General features: G+C 37.9%; 1 protein-coding gene and 1 pseudogene across 8 annotated transcripts in view; one reads left to right on the forward strand and one right to left on the reverse strand.

Annotated features, from left to right (window-relative positions):
• Positions 1–13,879, reverse strand: part of HACE1 (HECT domain and ankyrin repeat containing E3 ubiquitin protein ligase 1) — a 92,745-nt gene extending 78,866 nt beyond the window's left edge. For 3 of the 8 annotated variants that reach the window (XM_028508856.2, XM_036024523.1, XM_028508853.2), the window contains exons 1-4: positions 13,572–13,878; positions 3,733–3,787; positions 2,783–2,872; positions 2,147–2,251 (exon numbers count right to left, since the gene is read on the reverse strand). In XM_028508856.2, the coding sequence (XP_028364657.1) occupies positions 2,147–2,251; positions 2,783–2,872; positions 3,733–3,787; positions 13,572–13,647 (326 nt within the window). In that variant the 5' untranslated portion in view covers positions 13,648–13,878. Of the gene's footprint in view, positions 1–2,146; positions 2,252–2,782; positions 2,873–3,732; positions 3,788–13,571 lie in introns of those variants that run through there. The other 5 variants (XM_036024522.1, XM_036024521.1, XM_036024526.1 and 2 more) reach the window with 3 other exon arrangements.
• Positions 6,685–7,986, forward strand: LOC114494065 (annotated as a pseudogene).
• Positions 13,880–16,388: the final 2,509 nt, after the last annotated feature.

Here is a 16,388-nt window from a genome sequence, read left to right on the forward strand (position 1 = left end):
GAAATGAAATCTAAAAAAAAAAATATCCTAACATGAATTATAGGAACATATATACAAAATTAATACAATGCATCCTCCTACCCACTCAATTTTTTCAAATTATGTTTAGTGTGGAAAAATACACCTAACATAAAATTTAGCACCTTTATTTTATTGATTTTTAGAGAGAAAGAAACATTGATTTGTTGTTCCATTTATTCATGCTTTCATTGGTTGATTCTCTTTGTTTAAGATTTTATTTATTTTTATAGAGAGGGGAAAGGAAGGAGAAAGAGAGGGAGAGAAACATCAATGTGTGGTTGCCTCTCATGTGCCCCCCACCAGGGACCAGGCCCACAACCCAAGCATGTGCCCCAACAGGGAATAAATCAGCAACTCTTTGGTTTGCAGTCCAGCACTCAGTCCACTGAGCCACATCAGCCAGGACTCATTGGTTGATTCTTGTATATGCCCTGACCACAGATTGGACCCATAACTTTGGCACCCAGCACTAATGGGTAATGCTAAAGCAGGGCACCTGACAATGATAGCTGAGGGAACAAAACAAAAAACCCCAAGAAACAAATGGACCAGCAAAAGAGGCAAAATTCCTGTATGACCTATGCTTCAGTCTACACAAATATGAACTCATAAAAAAATTAAAGTAAAAAGCTATTTCTGAAAACATAAGAAGCTACAGGAAATAACAGGTACTCAAATGGCTTAGCAAACATTTACTGAGCACCTCTAAGTTGTACAAGACACCCATTCAATAAACACACCCATATGTCCTTGTTGAGACAGAGTACTGAGATTATTTTTCTATGTATAACTTTTTTGAAGACCTTTGTCACTATCCTACCAACGCTTGGAATGAGGTATCTAGATCTGAGATTAATTCAGCAAGGAAATTAATAATTTACTCTATGACACTGGGGTAAAACCCTAAAACATACCTAATGTGGCCAATTATTATAAAAACAATTCTTTAATCAGCTGCTGTTACCGATTAGAAAAGTGTATAACTAAACCAGTGCATATGCTAAATCAGGAAATGGGGAAGACCAGACAGGGTCAAAGGACTACTATGCCTTTCCCAGTCCAATTTACATATCACTAAGGTTCTTATGTTTTTGGTTTTACTTTAATCCTTGTATACAAATTTGTCTTCGGCTTATGCAGTAGAAAATTTTAGCCCCCATATCCGTATCGAGAATCTTAGTTCAAACAGAAAACAAAAATATTTTCAAGAGTAATCAAAATAAGAGACACATAAAAACAACCTTGCATAAAGAAGTTTTATAGCATCAGAAAAATGTTTATAAGTTTCTCAAACTCAGAATCAAAAACTACTTATTTTCATTTTGAACATAAACATTTTGTCTGGTTTCTTGGTCTAACAGAGCTTTAAGAAGTAAAAACACAGTGATAAAGGCAGACATGGAGATGTAACATCTAATATTTTTGACAAAAAAGAAGAGAGAAATCATAAAAAGTATATTAGGATTTAAAACAGCACACCATAACATAATGATGTTCATAATGATGACCAGAGTTATCAGGAAAAGGCAAAAATATATTTACATTTTGGAAACACTACTTTCATAATGGGGAAAAACTGATTTAATTAAAAAATTAAAAGGAGGGCTAACAAGCACATTATTTATTGAGGAAACATTTTGTCACAACTAAAATAAGAAGTAGTTTTGTTACTGAAAGGAGTAAGCTACCCTTATCAAGAAAGCTTATTCTATCTAGTACAGCTCATTCTCAAATAATTACTATACATAAACAGGATATAATATTTACTCTGTATTTAGTTCCATTAATAAAACTAACTAAATAAGCAATTGGGAAAATATACCATGGAGTAAGATGTGGCTAAAGATTAGCAAGAAAAAAACACCAAAACTTAGGTGAAAATTATGTTTTTCAGAAAATTAAATGTCATTATAATACAAGTAAAAATGAACTTCAAATACATTTTCAAAAACAAAGATATCAGCAAACAATTTCATTAATTATTAAATATGATAGTTACTTAAAAATTGAATATGACCCAAGACCCTCTTTCCAAGAACGATATTAGGGAAAAAAATTAAATCAAGATAGAGTGCCTTGAATACTGATAATACAACTTAATCTACTTAAGGAAACAAATATTTACCCATTTCTAGCTGCCAAATGAAGAGGAGTACAGCCTGAAATATCTTGGTAGTTAGGATTTGCTCCTTTCTTTAATAGCAGAACCAAGCATTCCACAGATCCACAACTAAAACAGTATTAAAAACAGGTCAGATACATTCAACAAACAGCCAAGTTGACATAGCTTAATTAAAGAACAATCTCTATTAAATACACTATTTTAAAGCCCATATTAACCTAAAGTTGAAGTTAACTTCTGTCACAAATAAAAAATGTCCTCTACTTTAAGATACTATAAAGCCAATGACCATGTGCAGTTAGCATATAAAATCTCATACTGGTTGATTAAAAAAAATTTTTTTGATGAATGAACCCTCTTAAATACATCTAGGAAAGACAATCCATCTGTGCCTAAACTACTCTGATCTGACCTAGAACAAGCTAAGACAGGAGATACAAGGCTTGAGTCCAATGCAAAGTGAACAATTCACATAGAAAAAAAATGCAAGCATAGCACACAATGCCCTAACCATATACAGAACTACTTAGCAGTCCTTGTCTCCTTCCATAACTACTGTGGGCCAACACTGACTCAAAGCAGCCTACTACTGATCATTACTCTAGACCAGAGTTTAATCCAAAATCTCTTTGATCTTACTTTGCAGCAATGTGAAGCAAGCTTCTTTTCACACGTCCAAATGCATAGTTAACATCAAACTTCGAATTTGATAGTAGTTCAGAAACAGATCTGACACAAAAGAAAATTAAAGTGTTGATATGTTTTAAAAAAGAGTTTTAAAAAACACATAGCTAAAGTTAGTAGCTCTTTAGTTACTCTTACCAATTAATTATTCAAAAGATTCTGTCTGGCATAAACTAAAAAAACAGGTATTGTTCTTTAAGTGAAGCATGGCAGCCAGCACAGTATCATCCAAACCCCAACTGCCCTGACCGATGATAAATTAGAGCTGAAGATTTCCTCGTCTGCACCATGTCACCTGCTCTGAGGATACCAAAGTAGCCTCCAGCTCCCCGTAGATTCTTGAGGAACAAAGGGAGTAAGGCTGGCTGCTTCCCTTGCAGAAAGCTGAGCCCAGCTATATTAATCTTGACCAAATAAAAAAATCAGAGACAAAAAAAGTTTTAATTATTATCAGACAGGAATTTTAAAGCAAAAAATTTGTCCCAAAATACAGTTTCTCTTCACTTTCTTCTTATTTGCACCAAACTACCCAATGGCTAACCACAGCACAGCTGTCTACTAGAAATGTATACATTTCACCCCATAATCACATAATTGTATCTTTTTACTTTATTTTTATGATCAACACAATTATAGATGTCCCCCTTTTCCCCTCTTTGCCCACCTTCACCCAGCCCCAACCAACCAAATACTTGACTTAATATCTATCTATTTTTTAAAAATCTCTTGCCATAAGAGGTTGAAAAATCTCGCGTTTAATTCAGACAGAAAATTATAATAGGTTAAATAACATGCCCCCAGATAACATCTATGTCCAAAATGTCCAACATGTGTGTATGTACATACAACATTCAGATAAACTTACATTTCTCAAAAAAGTATAAATTTGTGAAATAGGAACTCACCTGTGTTGATCAGCCATAACCATTGGCATTAATGTATAAACAGCAGTTTCATTATCTGATAAAGAAAAAAAAAAAGAATTCCTTTATCTCCTACTTTTTCCAAAGGGCGATGCCTAAGACTATTTTAGAGTTTTCTTAACTCCACATAAAAAGTAGAAGAGGTGAAAGAAGGTTAAGAACAGTGCAAAATATCAGAACTATTGTGAAATTTGCAATAATGCAGAATTTCTTATCCCTTCTAATACTTATCCCCTCTACAACACCATAAAACTGCTTAGCTTTTAGATCTGAGGGGAAAATTAGAGCCCTAATATTTTCTGCAGCTTTAACAACTAAAATTTCTTTTAGTTCCAAAAAGGTGGTTATTGACTTTGTGTTTTATCATAGTTACATGTACTTTGGGGGATAAGTGTATATGGCCCTGACTGGTGTGGCTCAGTGGATTAAATACTGGCCTGTGAACCAAAAGGTCACCTGTTCAATTCCCAGTCAGAGCACATGCCTGGGTTGCAGGCCAGGTCCCTAGCTGGGGGCATGTGAGAGGCAACCACACATCAATGTTTCTCTCCATCTCTTTCTCCCTCTTTGCCCATCTCTCTAAAAGTAAATAAATAAAATCCTGTAAAAAATAAGTACATATGGATATTAAAGCTATATAAACTAACAATTTTTTTAAAATTCAATATACAGCACTGGCTGGTATGGCTCAGTGGATTGAGCACCAGCCTGCAACCAAAGGGTCACTGATTAAATTCCTAGTCAGGGCACATGCCTGGATTGAGGGCCAGGTCCCCAGTTGGGGTGGGGAGTGCACATGGGATGCAACCACACATTGATGTTTCTCTCCCTTTCTCTCTCCCTTCCCTTCTCTCTAAAAATAAATAAATAAATCTTTTTTAAAAGTTTAAAAACTAAAATTAAATTAAAAATACATAGTACTTGTTTCTTGCCAATATTATAACAAAAAATATTTTAGAAGCTTTTATAAAACAGCATTAAAGTTTTAGTTTTACTTACTAATTTTAACTACTCACACATTTTCATTTATATTTCATAGCATAAATTCACACAAACATGATACAAAAGAAAAAGTTATATTAAGTCAATAACATCTATAATGCCATATCATACTTATGTAAGTTTCGGCTAGTGTTTTAATTTATTGTTATGTATTACTAACGGTCATTTCTCAGTTCAATGCATTTTAGAGGTTTATGTTTTTTTAAGTAAGTTATTTACAAACAAATAACCCTGACAACTCCCACTTAGCCCTTAAAAACTTTATTTTTTAATCCTCAATTGAGGATATGCTCATTGATTTTAGAGAGAGAGAAAGGGAAGGGAGAGGAGAGGGAAGGGAAGGAAAGAGAAAGGACGGAAGGAAAGAGAAAGGAAGGGAAGGGGAGAAAGTAGACGAGAAAGAAACCTCAACTGGTTGCCTCTCGTAGGTCCCCTGACGGTGGATTGAATCTGTAACCTTTTGGTACACGGGAGTGACACTCTTACCAAGTGAACCACCAGGCCAGGGCCAGCCATTAAAAAGTTAATACCAAAGCTAACATTAATGAGTTAAATTTTGAGGAAAAAAATAAATATATAGTATAGAAGTATCTCCCCAAAATATTAATGACAGAGGAAAATATCTAATTTTAAGGTGGAGACCCAGAGGATATTACCTAATCAAGTGATACAGGGTAGTAACATCACCAGAAATAATACACATTGATATCAGATAGCCCCTGATACGGTCCTTTGAGAAGGGCAACATCACTTTTGCAATATTCTTGCCAAAAATGCATAACTTTAATCTTAAGAAAGAAAACACCAAACTCAAATTAAGGGGAATTTCACAAAATATCTAAATAGTACTCTTACAAATTCTCAAGGCTGTTAAGCCCTGGCCAGACTGCTCAGTTGGTTGGCGTGTCACCCTGTACAACAAAAAGTTGCGGGTATCAACTCCCAGTCGGGGCACATACCTAGGTTGCAGATTTGATCCCCAGTCAGGGCACACGTGAGAAGTAACTGATTGAGAAATAATTGATCACTGTTTCTCTCTCACGCTGATGTTTCTCTCTCCCTTCCTCTTTCTCTGAAACCAATAAAAATATATCCTCAGGTGAGGATTTTTTTTAAAGTCTCAAGGCCATTAAATATAAGGGAAAACTGAAGAATTATCAGTTTAGGCCCTGGCTGGCATAGCTCAGTGGATTGAGCTCGGGCTGCGAACCAAAGCATCGCAGGTTCCATTCCCAGTCAGAGCACATGCTTGGGTTGCAGGCCACGGCCCCCAGCGACCACACATTGATGTTTCTCTCTCTCTTTCTCCCTCCCTTCCCTCTCTAAAAATAAATAAATAAAATCTTAAAAAAAAAAGAATTATCAGTTTAGGGGAGGCTAAAGAAACATGAAAACTAAATGCAATACGGTATCCTGAATGAGATCATAAAGTAGAAAAAGGGCATTAGTGAGAAAACTTGTTAAATTCTAATAAACTCTCTAATGTAGTTAATGGTATATCAACATTAATTCCTAAATTTTCATAACTGTAGTACAGTTGTAGAAGATGTGAACTTCAGGGGACATTAGGTTTACAGGAACTCTGCACTATTTATGCAACTTTTCTTTAAGTCTAAAATCAGTTAAAACAAAATATTAAAAATAAAAACAACAGCCCTGGCTGGCATAGCTCAGTGGATTGAGCTCGGGCTGCGAACGAAGCATCGCAGGTTCAATTCCCAATCAGGGCACATGCCTAGGTTGCAGACCATAAGCCCCCAGCAACCGCACCACTGATGTTTCTCTCTCTCTCTCTCTTTCTCCCTCTCTCTCTCTTTCTCCCTTCCTTCCCTCTCTAAAAATAAATAAAATCTTTAAAACAAACAAACACATAAATAAATAAAAACAAAGGAGAAGGAGCAGCTACAGCTCCAGGTAGAGGAGACAGGAAACCAAATCAGAGCAGGAGCTGGCTGGGCACTATGGGTGGAATCACCAAGATCCACATTCTGCAGCAGCAGGCCGGTGATGCAGAGGTGAGGGTCAAGCGCCTCCAGCCGGAAGTGGAGGGAGGAAGGAGGGCCCAGGGACAGGCTAAGGCTGAGATGGTGCCCCTGAAGCATATCCAGCTGGTTGAAGCGGAGGTGGACTGCACTCAGAGGTACCTGGCCACTACCCTGCAAAAGCTGGAGGAAGCTGAGAAAGCTGCTGATGAGAGCGAGAAAGCTATGAAGGTTACTGAAAACTGAGCTTTAAAAGATGAACATGGAACTTCTGGAAATCCAACTCAAAGAAGCTAAGCACACTGCAGAAGGGGCAGATAGGAAGTATGAAGAGGTGGCTCATAAGTTGGTGATTACTGAGGGAGACTTAGAATGCATACAGGAATGAGCTGAGCTGGCAGGGTCCGGTTGCTGAGGTGGATGAGATCAGACTGATCGCCCAGAACCAAAAGTACTGCTAAAGAAAAATACTCTCAAAAAGAAGACAAATATAAGAAAGAGATCAAGATTCTTACTGATAAATCCAAAGAAGCAGAGACCCAAGCTGAGTTTGTGGAGAGATCATCAGTAGCCAAGGTGGAAAAGACAACTGATGATTTGGAAGATAAACTGAAATGCACCAAAGACGAACACCTCTGTACAAAAGGATGCTTGTACCAAACTCTGCTAGATCAGAATGAGATACGGCACCCGTCTCACCCAGCCGCTGCTCCACCCCCTGACCCTGACTCCGCCTGAGGCCAGCCTACCAGAAGCTGACCTTTAAACTGAGGGCTGATCCTTAACTGAAAGGCTGCTTTCTCCTTTCATTTCATCCCCTACCCCCACCCCCTACCCCAAAGTCTTTTTTGCTAAACTGCCTCTGCCTCTCCCCAGAGATTCTGGTTGGACTACAAGCTGAGTACCTTTGGAAACAACATTTAAGGGAATGTGAGCACATTACAGTGTCTTTAAAGTATGTTGTGATATACACATTTTGTAATTACCTTTTTTGTTGTTGTAGCAACCATTTTTAAAGCATTTCAAATAATTCCACAGTTTTCAAGTAGCAGTCTAATCCCTTTCTCCCTTTTAAAAGATAACTTTCTAGCTTAATCCGTATTGCCCTCTCCACAGAAGAGGAGAAAAGGTATGGGCCTACATTACTGAGAGCCAAACAGAACCCAGAGAAAGCCTCCATTAGGTGGAATCATTGCTTTGTACAGAGTACCAATCAAACCAGAAAGGTTGTTCCAGGAGTTAGCCAAAAAAAGTGATGTTCTGGTGAGACCTCTCTGATACCAGATCCTGACCCATTTCTACCCTTCTCAATGGTTCACAAAATGGATTGTGTGCCCCTTATGTTGAAGCGATCAGTTATTTGCTCTCATGCCTCCTCAAAAGAAAATGATGTTTTTGCCACTGATTAAACCATATGAAACTCATCTCATCTCACTCCGCTAGGCCTGAAGCTGCTGTCTCTACAACTGCCCTCTCATTGTGCTTTGTACCAGTTAGTGCTGGAGAAATCTTGAATAGTTTAAGTTCAAAATTGTTTATAATTTTTATATTATTCTGAAACTTTGCTTCTTTGGGGTTGGGGTGCACCGGCCACTCCATCTGATTATGAAAGCTCTCTACAATCTGGGCTTGGCAGTATGCCGATCTTTAAAAGTTTCTTTCCTTAGCCAGTACCCCCTTTTTGGTAAGGTTCCTGTGAGTTCTGCTAGGTGTGCATCCTGTAGTTTATTGGCTTAAAATGTACTCTCCTCTGGTGTGGTCTCTTTGGGGACCAACTGGGAGAAAGAGAAACCAACAGTGCAACTATGTTGATACTGAAAATTGACAAATGTCTTCAAAATACACAATCAGTCCCTCAAAAACAACAACAAAAGAGGGAAACTTGTTGTCATTAAAAGAAACTCACTGCTAATCAACACTCACAAGTTTAGTATGCAAATACAACTCCTTTGCTATAAAAATAAAATACCAAAGAATCCTAGTAATTAAGTCATGTTTTAAGCTATTATCTTAAAGGCATGTTCTAAACACTTCACATGAATCATTTCCTTTATCCTCGCAATCCTCCATCATGTAGGTAATATTATTATCCCCATTTTATAAATGAGAAAACTGAAGCACTAAGCAAGCTGGCTGATGGTGACGTTAAGTGATTCCACAGCCCCATAATAAAAATCTTACAATGTACCAGTATGCAGTATAGACAGTAACCAAAGATCTAAAATATAAAACTTATTCTTCACATAATTGCAATACATTATAATCTGTTTTGTTACCTTCTATATAGTTTTTGTTGTTGTTGTTTTAGTGTTGAATGTAACTACTAAATTGTTTCCATCAACTAAAACTAAATCACCACCAGGAGTTGAAAAACATTAACTAAGCTTCCCTGGGCATGGTAACATTTTTCTTCTTGACTTTTTTTAATTAAATTGATTGGGATGACATTGGTTAATAAAATTATATAGGTTTCAAGTGTACAAGACTATGATTCATCATCCAAAGTCAAATCTCCAAGCACACAATTCTATGATACCACCCAAGGTCAAATCTTCTGTCACCACACATTTGACCCCCTTTACCCTTTACTGCTACATCCCCTACTCTCCCCTTCCTTCTGGTAAATACCATACTGTTGCCTGTGTCTATGAGTTATTTTTCTTGTTTGTTCATTTGTTGCTTTCCATTTTACATCCCACATATGAGTATGATATCATACGGTTCTTGACTTTTTCTAACTTATTTCACTTAGCATATTTTCAAGATCCATCCATACTGTCACAAATGGCAGTATTTCACCTTTTCTTATGGCTGAGTAGTATTTCATTGTTTCTGTGTACATCTTGGTTATCCAATCTATCCAGGGACACTTTTATTGTTTCCATGTCTTGGTCACTGAATAATACTGCAATGAACATAGGGGTGCCTATACCTATGTGAATAAATGTCTTCAAATTTTTCAGGTAGATACCCAGAAGAAGGGTTGCTGGGTTATAAGGCAACTCTATCCTTAATTTTTTGAAGACTCTCCATACTGTTTTTCATTTTGACTGTACTAATTTAAATTCTCACCAGCAATGAACGAGGGTTCCTTTTTCTCCACAACCTCTCCAACAGCTGTTATTCCTTGTCTTGCTGATAATGGCCATATTAACAAGTGTGAGGTAGCATCTCATTGTAGTTTTGATTTGTATTTCCCTAACAGCTAGTGAAGTTGAGTATCTTTTCATGTATCTATTGGACACTTGTACGTCTTCCTGGGAAAAGTGTCTGTTCAGGTCCTCTGTCTATTTTTTATTTGGATTGTTTCTTCATTTGTTTTCTTTCTTTTTGATGTTGAGTTATATGAGTTCTTTATATATTTCGGATATTAACCCCTTGTGGGGGATGATGTTTGCAAATATCTTCTCCCATTCCATTGGTACCTTTTTGTTTTGTTGGCGGTTTCTTTTGCTTTGCTTTTAGTTTTATATAGTCCCATTTGCTTTCACTAACATTCTATATCTCATATAATACACACTCCAAAAAAAGTCTGGACTTCTAAACCATGACAATTTCAATGAAGTAACTCCACAATCAACAAAGTTATAAACAGGAAATACTTTTATTTGTGAATTGAAACTTATAAATCAAGGTAGCACATAATTTTTAGTGAGCATTATAAGGTTCACACAGGTTTTATTTATCAAGTGTTTATTTAGATAATATTTAGATGTAGATCTTTTTAAGTCAAATCTAACTTTGTTAAAATATAGCTCACACACATTAAAAGGTAGGAAGAAATAAGGAGAATCACAGTAATAGAGCTAGAAAGAGACTATCCAATAAATACTTTACTAAAAACAGAATATAACTTGTCAAGTGCTTCTTTCTCTATGCTCATAAACACACTGAGTACTAGACATATAACTTAAGTGTTCAGTGATAAGAAAAGTTTAATCTCTCACTTAACCAGATAGGTTGGCCATTTTCATTAATGAAGTTACACAACTCAACAACTAAAAGGAAAACCTTAAGAAAACATTTATATGTTATATATGTAACTACTCATCAAATCATAATATGGGAGTGATTGTTTTAAAATACTGATAGCTATCCTAATCATCATTCAAATATAGGTTAAAATAGGCTCAAGTCCTATTATTTTATTATACAAGCTACATTCACTGCAATGCAATAGGTAAGACCTTTTCCACATAAGCAAACAATATAACCCAACTTTTAAAGGCCATTGAGAATCCACATCCCTAAAGTAAGTTCTTTCCTGTCACTTCCTCTCTTATGAGAATATTCCTATGTCAGCCCGCACAGGACAGGAGCCAACAACTTCCACCACCTCCATTACTTAGTAACAATACTCAGGCTTTCATCAAACGAAGGAAATATAAATGTGTCATCTCAGTATCCAATTCAGGAAATCAAGTATCTACAGTTTAATCCTATGTGACAATTTTAGAGTAAAGATGATTAAAAACTTTCCAATCTTAATGAATTCCAGTTAGACGCTTATTAACCAATGAATTCTAGCAAAGCAAAATAAATATCTCATTAGTTCCTAAATTTAGAGAGATCTTAGAAGTCCTGTTCAGTCTTCAAAATGCAAACAGAACCTGGAATTTTATTAGAATGTGATACATAAACACACACACACACACACGAAACAGCCAATCTCACAGAATTCAAAAAGAGTCATCAGAAATTAAGGACAAAGATAAATTAAAGGAACAAGATGAGCACAGACTCATTAAACCAAAGAAAAACAAATGTAAGCAAAATGCCACTTTTGCTGAACAACATAGGGAAAAGTTTTATTTTTAGTTACTCTAGTTTCCAGGGCCTCTCAATGTGTTGGTGGAACCTTCCAAAGAGTAAGTTAAGAAGCGGATACTCACAATTTTAAAAATGTTGATATAATTAGATCTATATTTCTTGTATGTATTAATCCTAAGAAAATATTTATGGAGACAGACTAAGACTTTAAAAAGTACCAGCTTCACCTCATAAAATCTATCTTAACAAAATTAGACTCTATATTTGTTACATATATCCTATGAAATCCTACAAAGTCATTAAACAAATTAAAAATACCAAAAAAGTGGTTTCTAAAAGCAGATATGCAATAATTTTGTAGAGAAAGAAAAACAATAGAAGGAACTGAAGAAAATATTAACTTTGTTTATTACTAGGTAAATAACAGAATTTTTCATCTTTCTTTTCAAAATTTTTTACAATGAAAATACATTAATACTTTTAAAACCCAGAAACATTAATCAAATTCTAAATCACATTTATATTAAAAACTTTGGGATTTAAATTAGGCAATACAAATTACTGTCAATAAACCTACACATGCAGTCTTCATCTACCTATATCAATAACATGACTGGAAAGTGAGTGAGAGCAGAACTTAAGAAATAAACTCAAAGGTGGAAGTTTGAAAGAAAACAGAAAAAGTTGAAGCTGGAGTTCTAGTTACTACATATCAGGACTATCTTCAGTCAACTACTTCATACTAGCAAAGAATCAAATACAAAATTATTGAGTAACAGAGGCCACAAATCATCCCTATTCTGAATCGTAAGTAGAGACTAGAGAAAATTTTTTCAAGAAAATTATCACCAAAATACCCATATCCGCATTTCTTTGATGACTCCCTCCGAAGGTCTCCATCCCTAATTTACAAATCACCTCTCTAGCAGCAATTCAAATAAAGTTTTGAAAAAATGAAGTAAGATAAAGTAATGCAATGCATTTAAAAAATTAGCCACCATAATTGCCTAACCCTTTCCTCACATACATAAACGAAGCCTGAGAGGCTGACTGCCATCTCCCACTACCACTAAAATGTCTGAATTCATGAGGCTGCAAACAAAACAGCTTACTTTTTCTCACCTCTGTTATTAGTAGTATTTCACCTGTCCTGAAGGAACCCTGCCTGGCACACTGAACTAAAATTCCTGAACTGCGGGGATCACGCCCCGTTCCTTTGTAGAAGCTCCCCCGCCCCCACCCACGTCTGACAATATAATGAAAGCAGGCAAGCACATTAAAGAAAAGTGTATATACGAGTCTGTAAACACACAGTATTTTAAGCATACAAGTTTGCCATTTGACACCCTCTTATTTATCTATTGTGAAAATACAATAGAGCTCTGCGCCAAGGTACCCCCCACCGCCCCTCCGCCGCCCTTTACGAACCCGGCCAGGGCGAAGCTCGCCTGAGCTCCGCCTCGCGTCGCCTCCCTACCCCGCAACTGTGGGTGAGCTAGGGAAGCTCACCTGAGCTCAGCCTCCCCTCTCCCCAACCCATTCATCCACAGCTGGGGAGCGAACAAACATCACGTAAACTGCGCCTCCTGTCGCCTCCCTCACCTTCCACAAAACCGGTCCCTACTGCCAAAAAAGGTTGGGGACTCCTGCTCTACGATTTGGGGGGGGGGGGGGATGCTGCTTAATCTCCACCCCACCCTCCCGCAGCCTAAAGTACATATTATTATTTCTGGAGCATCTTCCCATCCCCAGCAAGCAGCAACCGTAAAATGGCCCACAACTGTGATGTTTCCGGAACCCGAGTCTCCACCACCTGTCCCGAGAGATTTCAGTCTGTTCTGCTTCTTCCACCGACAGAACCCACACGGCTCTGGCCACTCCCGCAAACTCCCACCTGCGGAAGCGGGAGCAGAGGACGAAGGCTCGGGAAAGTGAATGTGGGCATTTTGTCAGCTTTCAGTTACTTTTCCCACCGACCTCCGGGGGCCCCAACTCCACCCCCGGGCCATTCGCCCCCCGACCCCAGCTCCGGGCCGCACGGCCCCGCTCACGCACGGCCCCGCTCACCGTCGGGCAGCTCCACGGTGCGAGCTCGACGCAGCGAGCGAGTCAGGCGGTTGAGTTGCTCCATCGCTCTCTCCATCCTCAGAGTGCCCCCGCGCCACCCTAGCCGCGCTGGCGGCCTCCGCTCCCGGCGCCCTACATTCCGCCCTGACGTATCCTGCGATCGGAAGTGCCGGCTGGCCCGGCAAGCGCCTGAGGCTTCGAGGACTGCTCAGTGTCTCGTTCTCTGTCCGGGTTTCGGAGATTGCCAAACAGACCACCGAAAGAACACCGCCACCTTTGCCTCTCGCGCTCTTCCGGCGCCGCGGCTCCTCCCTCTTGGCCTCGCACAGCCTTCTGGGAATCGTAGTCCCGAGCCCGCCTATCCTAGCGGAGCCACGCCAGTTCTACACTGGTATTACCTCTCACTTTGGCAGTGCTCAAGCCTGGGTAGGGCAGTGTGTGAGGAAAACAATGCAAAGTCTGGGCGTACCCTCAAATTCCTGGCGAGATTTTTTGGGTGTCAACACGCCCTCTCTTGTGGTCTTCCAAAGTTGACCACAAGAGAGGTCAACTGTTAAGTTGAAAACAACTTAAAAATACAAACAAAATGTGAAAGAAAATTAGTGAGGGAGATCATATTTGTCACCTCTACACAAAAGTTGAGCACAAGCCAATATAAAAAGAGAAATTAGAGCAGCTGACACATGAAAGAATTAATCCACGCAGGTGAATATGAACCTGGCTAACACCACTGACAATGAAGAGATAAGGGGAGAATTTTCCCTTCTTGGATATAACCAATGCCAAGATGATGCCAGAGTAAAAGAGAAAGAAAGAATGTGGATTTTTACATCTTCTTCCTCAGAAAAGCAAAGTTATTTTTCCAATGAATGGGCACAAGAATGCTGATAATGTATGTTGGCTAGTCCAGAAAGAAAGATAGTCTCACCTGCCCATCCAGGAAATTTAGGGGCAGATAGTGGCTGGCATGGATTTTCCATGCCCATGCCATCCTAAATCAGTCCCAATCTGCAACTATTGGTCACTTGTGCCAGTGGTGCAACAGGCTCAGGATAGATACTCTAACCAGCGGGTTTAGATGAGACCTAAACCAGTGTGGCAACGAGGTGGAGAGGTCAAAGCTTCCAAGGAATGCCAAATGCTATGGCTCAATGTGGATCATGCACAACCCTTGGTGTCTAAGACTAAGATGAAATAATATGGGCATAGTGAGGAAAATGTTTACCTTTCCAGACAACATATAAGCTTAATATATGGGACAAAATTAATCCTGAGAAAATCTAACTGCAGTAATTTTTTTTCTATTTTTCTTGAGTCCTGAGATAAAAAACTCCAAATACTGAAGACATACACATTAAAAACTCATATCTCTATGAATTCAAAGCACTATAGGTATCAATTCTCTTCCCTGCACATCAACCATGGGAAGTACATGCCAACTGCAGTTCTTCCCATGGATAAAAATTGCAAGACACCAGAACTTCTCAGGAGTAGATTATTGCAAGCCTACATGAAATTCAGGGTTGAAATGTATTAATTTTGGAGAGAGATGTAAATTATGGGATTTCCATAAATCATCAAAATTGTGATTGTGTAAAGTGGGAGCTTTTGGCTACAACTAAAATAATTTTGACATTTCAAACTTTCATATATGCTAACATTGAAAGTAGTGCTATGTTTTCTAAAGTGAAGCCTTGGAATATAGAGACAGACAACATCAAAAATGAGATGCAGACTGAAGATTTTTTTAAATTTTAAACTGTTAAAGCATTTGTAGAAGTCTCTGATTTCCATAATAAATCAATGAAATCAGTGATTAGTCCTATGAAAGAGTTTCCTGAATTGTATAGGAAGTTTAATGACCTTGGTGATCACCTGGGGGAGCTGAAAGGTCATGATTCCTACCTAAAATAACAGTGTTGAGGAAATTAGTATCATTGAACTTGTGTATATTTAAAACCATTTTTATTTGTATTGATTTTTGCCCACTTCAGTAAAATTCTGCTTTTCTTAAAACATTCATCTTGGATTAGGTAAAAGATGTCGGTGAGTTCGTTCAATCATCAGTAACTCATTTCCAAATTCAATTCAAACAAATATTTACAAGCAAGGAGCAAGGTGGAAATACAATAAAGAATAAGATATTTTTACTCCCAAGGAGTTCAACTGCTGGAGAGAAAGTTAAGACATGTACAAACATGAAAATAACACATAGAAAACTGTGGAGAGTCCTTCAAGTTATGCAAAAACAACAACAACAACATGGTTATGGGAGGGAGACATGTCATTATGGGGGTGGATAGAATCAAGGAAAATTTCATGCTTGAAAGGAGGTCAAGTTAACACAGGGTGAATAGAAACAAGCAAGACAATCTGATTAATAGAAAATAATAACACTTGATGCCTGTTAAGCATTAATACCTGATTCAGTGGAGGCTTATGATTAATTGGATAATTAAGGCTAACGAACATGTGTTAGTCAGATTTCAGTTAGCCTTGAATGCCATGCCTAGGCGCTTGAAGCCTGTTCCTCAAGCAGAGAGGAGCAACAAAATGAAATGGTATTAAAAGAGAGTGGCAACAGCTGAATGAATTAGGAGGCCACTGCAATTATTCAGGTGAGTGAAACAAAACACTCTATCAAGGTGAGAGTGAAGAAAAAAAGATGGATGTGAGCACTGTGGATTGATAGGATGCAGAATCTAGATTTTAGATGGGTAAGAGTAAAAATGACTCCGAAAATAGTGGTAGGCAGAGTAAATTCTTATGAGGGAGAAACACTTGTTCAAAAGTATTTAAACTTGTTAATAAATTTTC

This window comes from Phyllostomus discolor, chromosome 4 (assembly GCF_004126475.2).
Source record: "Phyllostomus discolor isolate MPI-MPIP mPhyDis1 chromosome 4, mPhyDis1.pri.v3, whole genome shotgun sequence".
Lineage (NCBI taxonomy): Eukaryota > Metazoa > Chordata > Mammalia > Chiroptera > Phyllostomidae > Phyllostomus > Phyllostomus discolor.